The 13,738-nt window shown below is 41.0% G+C and overlaps 1 protein-coding gene across 6 annotated transcripts in view; it reads left to right on the top strand.

The window, feature by feature from the left end:
* Window positions 1-13,738, top strand: part of kcnh1b (potassium voltage-gated channel, subfamily H (eag-related), member 1b) — a 60,934-nt gene that overhangs the window by 29,699 nt on the left and 17,497 nt on the right. For all 6 annotated transcript variants that reach the window (XM_044343521.1, XM_044343529.1, XM_044343547.1 and 3 more), the window contains exons 8-9: window positions 10,711-10,910; window positions 11,979-12,231. In XM_044343521.1, coding sequence (XP_044199456.1) covers window positions 10,711-10,910; window positions 11,979-12,231 — 453 coding nt within the window. The remainder of the gene's footprint in view (window positions 1-10,710; window positions 10,911-11,978; window positions 12,232-13,738) is intronic.

The following is a 13,738-nucleotide window of genomic DNA, read 5'->3' as shown; positions in this document are numbered from 1 at the left end:
CTTGAAAGTCTGTGAATCCTTTAGAATTTGCTCTATTTCTGCATAAATGTGACCTATAACACGATCAGATCTTCATGCAAGTCTTAAAACTAGATAAAGAATAAAATTATTAGAAAGAAAATGATCCAATGTTACATATTTGTGTGCGTGAACCTCTAGGATTATCAGTTCATTTGAAGCGGGAAATTAGAGTCGGGTGTTTCAATCAATGGGATGATAATCAGGTGTGAGTCTGGGAGGCCCTGCCTTATTTAAAGAAGAGAAATCTGAGCTTCACAACACAGGTTTGTGGAAGTGTTTCATGGCCCAAACAAAGAAGATTTCTTTCTTTTGGACCTTAGAAGAAGAGTTGTTGATGCTCATCAGGCTGGAAAGGGTTATAAAACCATTTCTAAAGAGTTTGGACTCCACCAGTCAACTGTCAGGCAGATCAAATACAAATGGAGGACATCCAACACCATTGTTACTCTCCCCAGGAGGTCGACCAACAAAGATCACACCAAGAGCAGGCGCGTCATAGTCTGGGTCCCAGGGTAACTTCTAGGAAACTAAAGGTCTCTCTTGCCGTGGCTACAGGTGATGTTAATGAGTCCACCATCAGCAGGGCAGAGTTGCAAGGAAAAAAAGTCACTTCTCTCCAGACAGAACATTGCTGCCGTCTACGGTTCACTAAAGACCACGTGGATAACCCAGAAGATGATTGGAAGGATGTTCTGTGGATGGATGAGACCAAAATCGAACTTTTTTGGCTTGAATGAGAAGCTTTATGTTTGGCGATGAGCAAACACTGCATTCCAGCATAAGAACTTTAACCCATCTGTGAAACATGGTGGTGGTTGTATCATGGTTTGCTTTGCTGCCTCTGAACCAGGACGGCTTGCAATCAATCATTGATGGAGCTACGAGTTCTGAGTCGTACCAACAGATAATACAAGGAAATGTTACACATATTACCATAAAAAGAAATAACCATACAGATGGATTTGTATTCACGACCTCATCTGAATAGTGTTTATTTGTGAAATAATGAAGAGAAACACAGTACAGAGAATACAAACATGAGACATCTTCATATTTAACTGACAGCTGCTTAATTTATCAATTAAACATATTTCAGAAAAAGTGAATTTAACTCTCAATAAAAAGTGAAAATCTACAAACTTTCTACCCAAAACATCCTGAAACATCCTGTCTCACTGCAATATATATACATCCACAACTGGTTTAATGTCATAATTTATGGCTTATTTTGCATGTTTATGTTCAAGAACTGTTGTTTATTTGCTGATGGTGTTAAATAAGATGACAGTGCAGAGAGAGGAAACCGAAGAGCTCATTTATTTTATTTTTCCACCGGTATGTGTTGAGTAATTTGAGGACTCGTAATGACATCAATCACTGTTACTGAAAATGTTTTGCAGCGGAGAGTCTGCACAAACATTGTTATCAAAAAATGACCTCCACCCACTCCCACCTCTGCTGCTAAAATCACATTTAAAGGACCAGTCAGACAGTTTCTGACCATATCAATTTTAGGTTTGTTGATATTTGTAGTTGACGAGCATGAAAGATGACTTATCATCGCTGGAATATAGATCAATACATCAAAGTCTACAGGTATTTCTGATGTAAACAACATTAATTATATTTATTACTTCTCTCTTATTATGTCTCAGATTCAACTCTAATTATTTTGTCAGCAGTTAAGCAGAGCTGCAGTGATTATAATATAAAGAGAAAATTAATCAGTAACTTTTGATAATCGATTAATCGTATTGAGTCATTTTTCTTTTCAGAAAAAAAATCTAAATTCTCTGATTCCAGTTTGTTAAATGTGAATATTTGTTGGTTTCTTTAGTCTCTCTGACAGTAAACTGAAGGTCTTTGTGGACAAAACAAAACATTTGAAAACATCATGTTGGGAAACACTGATCAACATTTTTCACCATTTTCTGACATTTAAACATCAACATTAAATGGCTTATTGATAAATCGATAAAATAATTGACAGTATAATCAATAATGAAAATTATTAGTTGCAGCGTTATGTTTGTCAGGTTGAGTAGCAGGAGTGGACTCAAATGCAGAGGCCGGGATGCAGATTTGATGAAAATCTCCTTTTTAATCATGGATGGTCAAGACCAGGCAAACAGAGCTGAACAGAACTAGCAGACGAAACAAAACAACTGATCCAACAAAGACTCAACTCAAAACCAGACCTTAATACAGACTAAACTAATCAGGGAATGGGGAACAGGTGACGAGACACAAGGGCAGGCTGGGAGTGATTGGCTGAGGGAAACACAGGAAGCAGGGCAGGTGAGGAGGAGCACATGAACACACACCAACCCATCCAAGAACCACCATGAACCCAAACTCAAATACACAACACGCCAGGCCAAACAACAAAAGGCAGTCCAAACCCACCACCCAACTACAACAACCCACATGACCAGAAGGACTAAACAGAAGTGCAAACCAGGAAACCCCAAAGAACACAAAAACACACAAAGTCCAGGCAGGGTGTGACAATGTTTTAGTGATTACTTGTTTTATTTGTCTATTAAATGTCTTGTTTTGTTTGATCAACAGTCCCAAACCCAAAGATATCGTGTTTACTATCATTTCTGACAAAGGACAGCATTAAAACATCACATTTACAAAGCTGAAATCAACAAATATTTGTCATTTTTGCTTAAGAAACTACCAAAAATGTTTAATTGGTTTCAAATAGTTGCTAATTTTATTTTCTGTTGATGGATTTTGAAGAGCAACAAGCAAACCAGCATCTAACAGGTCCGAAGTGACATCTGCAGGTACGTTTACCTGCTGTTTAATGTGCTGCAGCTAGGCAGCTAATTAGCTATCTAGCTGCTAACTGATGTTAGCGGTGCACTTTTCCCCGGTGAATGTTTGTTTGGTGGCTCGTTCAACAAGCTGCAGGACGAGACGTGTTCATGTTAGTAAGTTAGAGAAGGAGACTTTAGCAGGAAGCTAATGTTGGTTGTTGTGTAGCAGGATGCAGTCAGGCTCAGTGTGACCATCAGCTCTGCAGATGATAGAACAACACGTCATCACTTTATACAAAGATTTGATTTGCTGTGTGGAAATAAGGACTCCCACTATGTCAGTGGATGATGAGGATGAAGTATGCTGCACCAGGACAAGTGATTTACAGAGCAGATATGTTGCTGTAGGACATTAAAACTTTGCAGTTGGACTTTGAGTAAAGGATCTGAGTATTTCTTCACTGCTGGTTAACTATCAGCAGCACACGTTAGTATCCATGTTTCTGCTGAGTGGTTACTGTCAGTCAGTCTCACACTGTTTAGCTGCGAGGCCACATCTCATACATTTGTCCTCCAGTTGCCTCCATTCCTCTTTTGGATTTTTTTATATTTCTGGGAGGGATCTAGCAGAGTTTTAGGGTGGATTCAATCTTTAAAAGCATCACAAATCCTGAGTAACTCAGATGTAGTTGTCGTCCAGTGTTTAGAGACCCGTCAGTCACTCTGAGAGCGATGTGAGGCTGCAGTCTTTTGTTTTGGTGGTTTTAATATCTGTCATCTGAACCTGAGAGCTCCTTCTGTTCCCTGTGATTGAGTATCTGCTCCGTCTGTCCGCTCCATCTGCTGCCTCTAGTTTGAGGGATGTGGTGTCACTTTCACACAGCGACAGAAAACACAAACACACCTCGTCCAGAGTGTTAGCCATCAGGCTCATATAAACAGCTGGACATCCTCCATCATCTGGATTTGCTCTTTCTGGATGATTAAAATACAGTAAACACCTCAAGAAGGAATATAACGTGGAGTCATATGAACAGTTTTAACACACTGAACAAAAACTGTTTTTATTAGAAGATGTTTGATCAGACTTAAAGTTTGTACATGGCTAAAGGGTGCAAGTGACTTCCTGTAATCAGAGGCATGAGACCATTAAATCCCCCAAAACAAAACCATGAATACATTTACAGAAGTATATACAGATATTCTATTAAACAGATATTAATATGGCAATACCAAAACAACTTCCAACCACCATAGACCACAAAAAATACACAGGACATCTATGTGAAAGGTACCGTTATAAGAGTAGCGTGCCTCCGGTAAAGAAAAGGTTAGCAGGAAGTTGTCAGTCTGACAGTAAATGTACAGCACAGGATACAGTGTGTCAGTCAATAAATGCTGCAGCTTCTCAAGACCAAGAAAAGTCAAAGGGGGTTAGCCCTGAAGTTAGCGACAATGGGTTAGTCTAACCTGACCCGGCTCACCAGGTGGACCAGCAATTCTCATTTTAGTGTCAATCTCAGCCACTCTTTAACAGAGAAGGTAGAAATGTCTGACTGCTGAGTGTCACTAACCCCCGTCCAGCAGCTCCAAAGCAGTTAACCCAGGGGAAACACTGTTTATGGTTTTATTTTGGGGGATTTAATGTTGTGACGTTCTCTGTGAGGCAGCAAGTCACTTGGTGCACCTGTTGCTAATAAAGTTGATTGAGACACATTGTTGGTGTAAAGTTAGAAAGGACCAAACCATGAAACTGTTACCCCATTTACAGCTGGTATTAACATATTATCTGTATCTGGATAGAGATCCAGACAAACACGTGTTCATGCAGGTGTAAATGCAGTCAGAGCGCATTGTGATCAGATCTCAGCAGGTGTATATACTGTCCAGTGAGTTGAAAGGTCACCTAGCTCTGCCTCTTCCTGCCAGCTAAAGCGAGTCCTGTAAAAACTACAAGTAGCAGCAGCAGCTAGAAGTCTTCTCTCGAAAACATGATTTTAGAAATGAATGACGTCCGTTTGTGGCATCATGGTTTGTTTGACCTGGAACGTGACATGTTTGTGGGATGTCATTATCCAGATACAGATCACATGTTAACAGCAGGTGTGAACCAGCCTGAAGGACTGAAGAAGGCAGATCAGACTTTTCTGTGCTTTGACTTTGGTTTTAGGTTGAAGGCGCCTCTGATCAGCAGGTGGATCAATAAAACATGCCGTTTCTGGTTCCTCCTGCAGGTTCTGCAGCTTCTTAAACGCTCTCAGTTTCCTACAAGTGTTTAGGAGACACTTGTTAATCTGCCATCATTTCTAAGAGCCTCCTCAGTGAAGATGCTTTTGGTTTCCTACCTGATGTCTCCTGAAGGTGACTGCGATCTCTGCAGTTTGAATCCAGTGAAGCTTGTCAGTGTTGTACAGATTTAGAGGCCTGTCTGCGGCCTCTTGGTTAGCAGTTGTTTCCTCAGCGACGTGATGAGGCCTGACACGCTGCAGGCTGGTGTGGTGGACTTCCTCACTGAAATATTAAGTGTGCTGTCAGATCGGCTGGACTCGTGTCCTCCCTGCTGTCTGCTGCGGTCTGCACACATCCAGCTGCTCAGCAGGACGGCTGATTCAACCTGAAAGCTCTGCGCACTCATATTTTAACACATCTCATAACAATAACAACATGTATCTGAGGCCTGTAACTGTGGACCTGAGTGTTCAGATTATCTCATACATTCACTTTGAATGGAAAACCCCCAAATTACCTCAAGATTTTCTCCTTTAAATATGTAATTTCACTTCTTCAGCTGTGGTTCAGTTAGTTTTTCTGTCTTATTTTCAGAGTCCTCAGAGATTTGATCCTTATTCTTTTAGGTTGTAAGTCTGATCTTTAGTGCCACAATCAGGACAAAATGTCTCGTTGACACCTTGGTCCAGATGTTGTCCCTGTATTTAAAATCTCTGCTGTTCTGGGACTAAGCAGGTTTCAGTCTGTGTTTGACTGTCGGTGGGCAAACCGTCAAGTTACATTTGTGCTACAGAACCAAAACAATCATTCAGATGTAGTTTGTTTCTGTTTGTGATGATGCATTTCAGCACAAACACACACAGTTCATCCAGATTCATCCTTTTCTTTAACTTTTGAATCAAATGTCCTTTTTTTACTCCATCAGTGTGTTTACCTGCACTTCAGTAACCAGGTCACAGTCGCCTCTAGAAGGCAGATTTCTTGTCATGTAAACGAGAAACCTGGTTTCTGTAGAGGGGTAGAGGATCACAGAAACTTTATTTCTGTAGAGGGGTAGAGGATCACAGAAACCTGGTTTCTGTAGAGGGGTAGAGGATCACAGAAACCTTATTTCTGTAGAGGGGTAGAGGATCACAGAAACCTGGTTTCTATAGAGGGGTAGGGGATCACAGGTGGATCTCTCCTGCAGAATGCAGATTTCTCTGCCATTAATACACGTCACCAAACACATGTGAATAACAACAGACTGCGGCTGGAGATGCAACCTTGTATTAATAAAAATTGCATCCAAAGTCCGACTAAAACTGAAAGTAAAACAAAGTAGTGAGTCTGAATAAGTTGGTTTGTGAGGACGAGCTCCTCTCGGACAGACACAGTCAGGAAGCAGCGTCTTCCGTCACTAATACGGTGAAAATCAGTGAGCCACGCTTCCAGAATGAGGTCAGTGTAGAGGAGAAACCTGGTTTGTGATCTGACAGACTGACAGTAACCAGGTTACTACAGTGAATATAAATGTTCCCCGGTTACCCACCTAACCTGGTTTCTCTGAGTAACCTGGTTAACATCCTGTTTCCTGTTTCTCCTTCACTTCTGTCTCCTCGTCCCTTCATTCACTGTCTGGAAACATAAATACAAGCGATCCTTGAATTTCCAAGAAATATATATGTAGAAGTCATTTCAGAATCTGAGTTGGTTTAATTGTGTTTATGTGTATGTTCACCACAAACCACTGACCTGAAAGACAGTTAATGTAGACAGTTTATAACAGACAGACAGTTTATAACAGACAGACAGGCTGCAGCAGACAGACAGGTTGCAGCAGACAGACAGGTTGCAGCAGACAGACAGGTTGCAGCAGACAGGCTGCAGCAGACAGACAGGCTGCAGCAGACAGACAGGCTGCAGCAGACAGGTTGCAGCAGACAGACAGGCTGCAGCAGACAGGTTGCAGCAGACAGACAGGTTGCAGCAGACAGACAGGTTGCAGCAGACAGGTTGCAGCAGACAGACAGGCTGCAGCAGACAGACAGGTTGTTGAGGTTTTCCAGACGTCTGCAGGTAAAAGCTTCTCGTCACTGAGCTGAAGGACGAAGAGCTTTAATGTTGATAATTCTTCTTGTTCATCGGAAGCTGCTGTCGTGTCACATCAGGATCTACAGTCTCTTATTCTCACTCTGAAGCCTGAAATCACCTCCGACACCAGATTACAGCTTCATTCATTTGTGACTTTAAATCACAACAAATAAAAAATAACTTTTATATCTTTTACTAAACCGGTGCAGTGAAATATTCCCAGAAATCAGATCTAGAGGTCACCAGATGTCCAGTTAAAGTAAACTTCTGACCCAGTTATACTTCCTGCTCTGACAGTTTGTCCCTCTGGGGCTCCTGTACAGAAACTGTACTGAGTCTGGTTTCATATTTAGATTCATGAAGAACAGTGAAGGAAGCTGAGTGTTGGATTAACCTTCCTCCTCCTCCTCCTCCTCCTCCTCGTCAGCCTCTTGGCCCACAAAGTGTCTGAGAGCCGCTGGAAGCTGATGGAAAGCGGTTGCTATGACAGCGAGCATCCTGGATCCAGGATGAGAGTTTGGGTCATTAACGTGGCGAGTGTGAGTGTTGTGATACCGAGTGTGACGTCAGGACGGGATCTGAGAGGAAGAACAGAAATAGCTGGTCCATTTCTCTCCGAGAGACCAAACTCCTGCTCACCACCTCAGAGAAAAACTGGATTTTATTATCGTTGAAAAGTCTTAAAAAGCTTTGAAATCAGTTTCCCTTTTTTTAAAAAAAAAAAAAAAAAAAAGTCTTGAATTGAATTTACAAAAATCTCAAATATTATTTAGTTCAATATCCAGTGATATTCTCAGATCATTTAACTAGAATTTAAAACAGCTAAAAACAGAATATTCTGCATTTTATTTGCTAATTTAACTAATAACTGAATTTCAACATTGCTTCAATCATTTGTTTGTTCATTTATTTATTTGCACTTTATCAAAATAGAAGATAAAATATAAAAAAGTCAGATAATAAATGAATCAGATTACACATTGAAAGATTCATACAGTTATTGTAGACATTGTGTGTCTCCACTAAAAGACAATCAAGTTTCTTCACAACAGCATATTTCAGAAGCAAAATATCTACAATCAACATTCATGAGCTCATCTGTGCAAACCAGAATCTGTTCAAAATAGAAAAGTACTAAAAGCTCTAAAACTGGACGATTTGAATCAGGAACTCTGATCTGAACCTGACGTCACAACGTGGCTCTAGAGTGTGTGACAAAAGAGGAAAACCACACAGCGTCCTTAAATAACGCAGTAAAGTGTGTCAGCATGTGTGAAGAGTGTGAAACATAAAGCAGCATCAGTCGGCAGGTCGGGGAAGGCCGAGAGGATCCTGCAGGTCTCGATTTATAGCCTCCTGAGCCCAGAATGCTCAGGTGTGTTTCATCTCCACTCATCAACTTCCTGGAATGAAGGGAAAAACCGCCAACAAGGACTGAGGAGACGGGCGAACCCTGAGGCAGCCACACTGATCAGACGGTCAATGTCAGTATTTTAGTGTTTGACGCTTTGTGATCTCGCTGCTTCAGACACGTTTCAGTCTGTTTTACTGCACGGAAACATCTGAACCTGAAGATTAATATAAACGTCATAAACACTTCCCCTGCAGTGAGCCTCAGACCTGGTCCTCGTCCTGGACCCGGACCTGTGCTGGTGCTGCCTCAGCGTTAGCTCTGCAGTGACCGGACTAAAGGTCGCAGTGATCCTGACAGTCAGCTCCGCAGCAGTCAGAGAGGATGACAGCAAGGTTTCTGCTGCTGGTGGACGGCTCGGTATTGATCCGGTGACCCCCGGGTCCATACTGCTGACAGGCTGAGAGGGGAGGGGGGGGGTGGCGGGGGGCTGAGTCAGTCTGCATTGATGAGCTGAGGAGACACCAACAGTTAAAATGTCGATAAACAGAGAGACACTTGTGACCAACCACAGAGGAGCTCTGGTGCAAACGCAGTAACCGTCTTTGTTTTAATCCACAAAACGATTTATTATAAAAGATCATGACTGTCGCACCGGGAGCTGAGACTTTGCTTTGATTATGAGCTGGAAAGAAGGAAAAGACATTCTGGCAGGATGTCAGTTGAGCCTTATAATGCTGCAGAACACATTTAAAACTGGCGTGTTTTAGACGTGTTTGTGATGTAAGAAGTGTGAAGTGTTGCCTGATGTATGTTTGTTATTTGAAAGTCCACCGATGACGTCTTTTTACCGACTCAAATGCAATTCAAAGTGATTGACAAACACACAGGATGGTCAATACGGAGACTAAAGTAAAAATAAAATAAATAAATAAATGAACAATAGATAATAATAATAATAATTAGAAATAAAAATATGTAATGAGACACTACATAAAAGCCAAGTTAAACCGACGGGTTTTAGTGCACATTTAGAAAATATCCCCTCAGATGTTCTGGAGGCTGAAAACAGAAGTTTTCCTTCTGCTTTCTGGAACAAGCTGAAAGAGACGAACCAGATGATCAAATAAACACATTTCTGATAGATAGTCAAGGTCAATGTAGTGTCTTATAAACCAATAGAAGAATTTAAAAGTCAATGTGAAAACTAACAGCATGAAGAACGTTTCAATAATGCAGCCTGATGGTTACGAAAGCGTTAAACGTTTCATAACCATCATTCAGATAAACATCTAAAAACAGTTTCCATTAATACAAACATGTTACAGCTGCACATGATGCAAAATGTTTTTCACAGACCTTTTTGGAAAACTTACAGATCAAATACACTTTATTGTTTTTAGGCCTTCGAACTTAAACTGGGTAACGTTTAAAAAATGACAATACCAGTACCAATACCAGTACCCTTAAAGATATACCGATACCAGTAGAGTACTTCATATGATACTTTTTTTCTACTTCATTCAAGAATACATTTTGAAAGTGTTCAAATTATTGAAACATTTATTAAATAACTGTACAACAAAGTATCATCACCGCAGCCTGTATGGGTTGTAGCCAATCACACGTCACATTAAATTGAGGAAAGCATGTGGTGATTGGCTGCAAGCAAAACCATACAAATATTAATTTTTTTTCTAGATCTGGGTATAAAAAGGATCAAATGCAGGTATCGTTTGACTGGAGAAGTTTTGATACTACTTGGTGCTGGGTTATTTCGATTTGATACCTTCAAGGTACCGATACGCAGCCGTAACGTTAATACTGTGTTGTTTTTTTGGTAATTTTCGCGGAAGCCGGAGAGCAGCAGCTGCTTCTGAGGCGACAAACAGGATCCAAAATACAAAATACAAAACATAAAAACAGTATTTGTTAAAATAAAGTGTTGAATTCCAGCAGTCAGCATGAAGTTCAATGGAAAGCGAACATTTTGGTCTTAGACCTTCGTTCTGTGCATCTCTCAGGTGTGCATGAGACACTTAAACACTTAATTGGACATTACATACATCATTTGGAAGAAGTGTATCACTTCTGGCATGAAGTGTAAAACATTATTGAATATTAATGTCATAATTATGAGACATAAAGTTTGTTAAGTGGGATGAATTTGTATGTATAATTCACACAACATCTAGACATTGACAACTGAATGTTCAGGTATCTTCTGATTCCTGACACCAAATGAAACTGCTTCCTTCCTGTTTGCAGCTCTGCTGTACGCCACCATCTTCGGTAACGTCACCACCATCTTCCAGCAGATGTACGCCAACACCAACCGCTACCACGAGATGCTCAACAGCGTGCGAGACTTCCTCAAACTCTACCAGGTCCCCAAAGGCCTGAGCGAGCGAGTGATGGACTACATCGTGTCCACCTGGTCCATGTCCAGAGGCATCGACACCGACAAGGTAACAGCTCAGTCTCTCCACAGAGGAGACGCAGTCTGAGTCAAATGTTACGGACAGTTTGAGTTCACGAACGAAGGTTTTGTCTTTCTCAAGTAATATTTGGACCCTTTTTTGCCTTAAATGAATTGTATACAGTCTCACCAAAGATCCTTTGCTGAAGTAAAAGTACTCCATTACAAGTAAAAGTCCTGCATGACAATCCTACTAAAGTAAAAGTACATAAGTATTATGAGCTTGATGTAGTTAAAGTATTGCAGTAAAAGTAGTGGTTTGGTCCCTCTGACTGATATATTATTATATATGACATCATTAGATTATTAATAGTGAAGCATCAGTGTTAGAGCAGCATGTTACTGTTGTAGCTGCTGGAGGTGGAGCTAGTTTACACTACTTTATGTACAGTTAGCTAGTTTAGTCCAGTGGTTCCCAACCTAGGGGTCGGGGCCCCTCCAAAGGGTCAGCAGATAAATCTGAGGGGTGGTGAGATGATTAATGGGAGAGGAAAGAAGAAAAAACAAAGTTCTGATACACAAATCTGTTTTCAGTTTTTGGACTTTTTCTCTAATCTTTGATTTTTGCTGAAATATTGGATCATTTGAACATTTATTGAAATGAAAGCATGTGAGAAGTTTAGAGGGAAAAATCACTATTTGGTGGAGCTGTTAACAACTCATAGACATGTGAAATGTGACCCCGACTACACACTGCTTTTTGTAAGACGTCAAAAGACAAAAAGGTTGGAAACCACTGGTTTCATCTTTAACAATGTGTTGTATTTTAAAAGCTTGTTATATTATCCATTGTGTCAAATCTTCATCTGAAAAGTAACTAAAGCTGTCAAATAAATGTAGTGGAGTAGAAAGTACAATATTTCCCTCTGAAATGTAGAAAGTAGCATCACATGGAAATACTCAAGTAAAGTACAAGTACCTCAACATTGTACTTAAATACAGTACTTGAGTAAATGTACTTAGTTACTTTCCACCACTGCCGGCCAGACTGAAACCACAGTAACCATAACAACACATCAGTGAGGAGCTGGTATCTGACTGACCTTTGTGTCTGCAGGTGCTGCAGATTTGTCCAAAGGACATGCGAGCGGATATCTGCGTCCACCTCAACAGGAAGGTGTTTAAAGAACACCCCGCGTTTCGGCTGGCGAGTGACGGCTGCCTGCGAGCCCTCGCCATGGAGTTCCAGACCATCCACTGCGCGCCGGGCGACCTCATCTACCACGCCGGAGAGAGCGTGGACAGCCTCTGCTTCGTAGTGTCGGGGTCACTGGAGGTCATCCAGGACGACGAGGTGGTGGCCATTTTAGGTGAGCGGGTTCGGTTCTTAATGTGACTATAATCATGCGTTGGTCGTGACTCGTAGTGATGAACCTACAGAGAATCATCAGAGACTCTGCAGCTCCTCTCGGCTTTACGGAGCTTTATAGTGAGTTTCAGCTCGTCGTTTATCTGTCCGGCTGCAACTTTACTGTTCTGGTTCACTCTCAGCGTCTCATAGCGTCGTTTTCAGAGATAAAGCTATAAAAAGCCGCTGTACACTACCTGCTCAGCACCAAACAGACACAGTTAGCTGTAGACTAGCTGGTGAACATAGTGGAGCATTTAGCAGCTAAAGAGCCAGATATTTCCCTCAGGAGTTGGTAGAGAGTAAAAACAGAAGCTAAAAGAGAGTGAATATTGGACTCACATTCACCAGGTGGACAGAAACACGACTCCAAATGAATGATGATGTTGCTCCGTAACTGCTGGATGTGGAAATAATCAACTGTTCGCTAACAAGTTCAACATATCATACGGAGCTTCTTCCTCCTTGACGTTCTCAGCCGTCAATCCTATGTAGACCAATCAAAATACATATAAAATGTCACAGGACAGCGTACAAGGCAGCGTTTCAAACGTGGGATGCAGTGAATGGGCACCAAAGAGTACTAATGTAGTGCTTACAGCAGCTACGTTGTATTGATTTTACTTACCTGTGCTCTTGTAGAAATGTCCGAATTACTGTTACTGCAACAGTAAATCAGCTGTCAACCCACAACATGATCAACCAACCTGCCCCCCCCCCCCCTTTGTTGCCCTCCATGTTTGTTGAAGACAGGTTCACTCACCTGTTGCCTTTTTTTTTATAGTGCTTACGCCTGATTGGTGAGTTTACAATTAAGGACCTAAGTGATTGGTTCATAGCTGAGACACCAACAGTTGAAATGTTGATAAACAGAGAGACACTTGTGACCAACCACAGAGGAGCTCTGGTGCAAACGATTTATTATAAAAGATCATTACTGTCGCACCGGGAGCTGAGACTTTGCTTTGATTATGAGCTGGAAAGAAGGAAAAGACATTCTGGCAGGATGTCAGTTGAGCCTTATAATGCTGCAGAACACATTTAAAACTGGCGTGTTTTAGACGTGTTTGTGATGTAAGAAGTGTGAAGTGTTGCCTGATGTATGTTTGTTATTTGAAAGTCCACCGATGACGTCTTTTTACCGACGTTGTCCTCATTTTTTAAACCTTTATTTGTCCGAGGAAGCTTCACTGTCCTCTCACATGCTCATATGGTGTTTCAATTCAATCAATCAATCAATCAAACTTTTATTTATATAGCACCTTTCATACAAGTCAAATGCAATTCAAAGTGATTGACAAACGCACAGGATGGTCAATACGGAGACTAAAGCACAACAAGGTGATGTGAAAAATGTAAATAAAATAAGAAAATAAATAAACAACAGATAATAATAACAATTAAAAATATTTAGTAAGATCTACTTTAAAAGAATGAGTTGATTATGAGACGCTACATAAAAGCCAGGT

Source organism: Thunnus albacares, chromosome 3 (genome assembly GCF_914725855.1).
Source record: "Thunnus albacares chromosome 3, fThuAlb1.1, whole genome shotgun sequence".
Taxonomy (NCBI): domain Eukaryota; kingdom Metazoa; phylum Chordata; class Actinopteri; order Scombriformes; family Scombridae; genus Thunnus; species Thunnus albacares.
The sequence above is the reverse complement of the archived record's forward strand: the minus strand, read 5'-3'. Positions and strand labels throughout refer to the sequence as shown.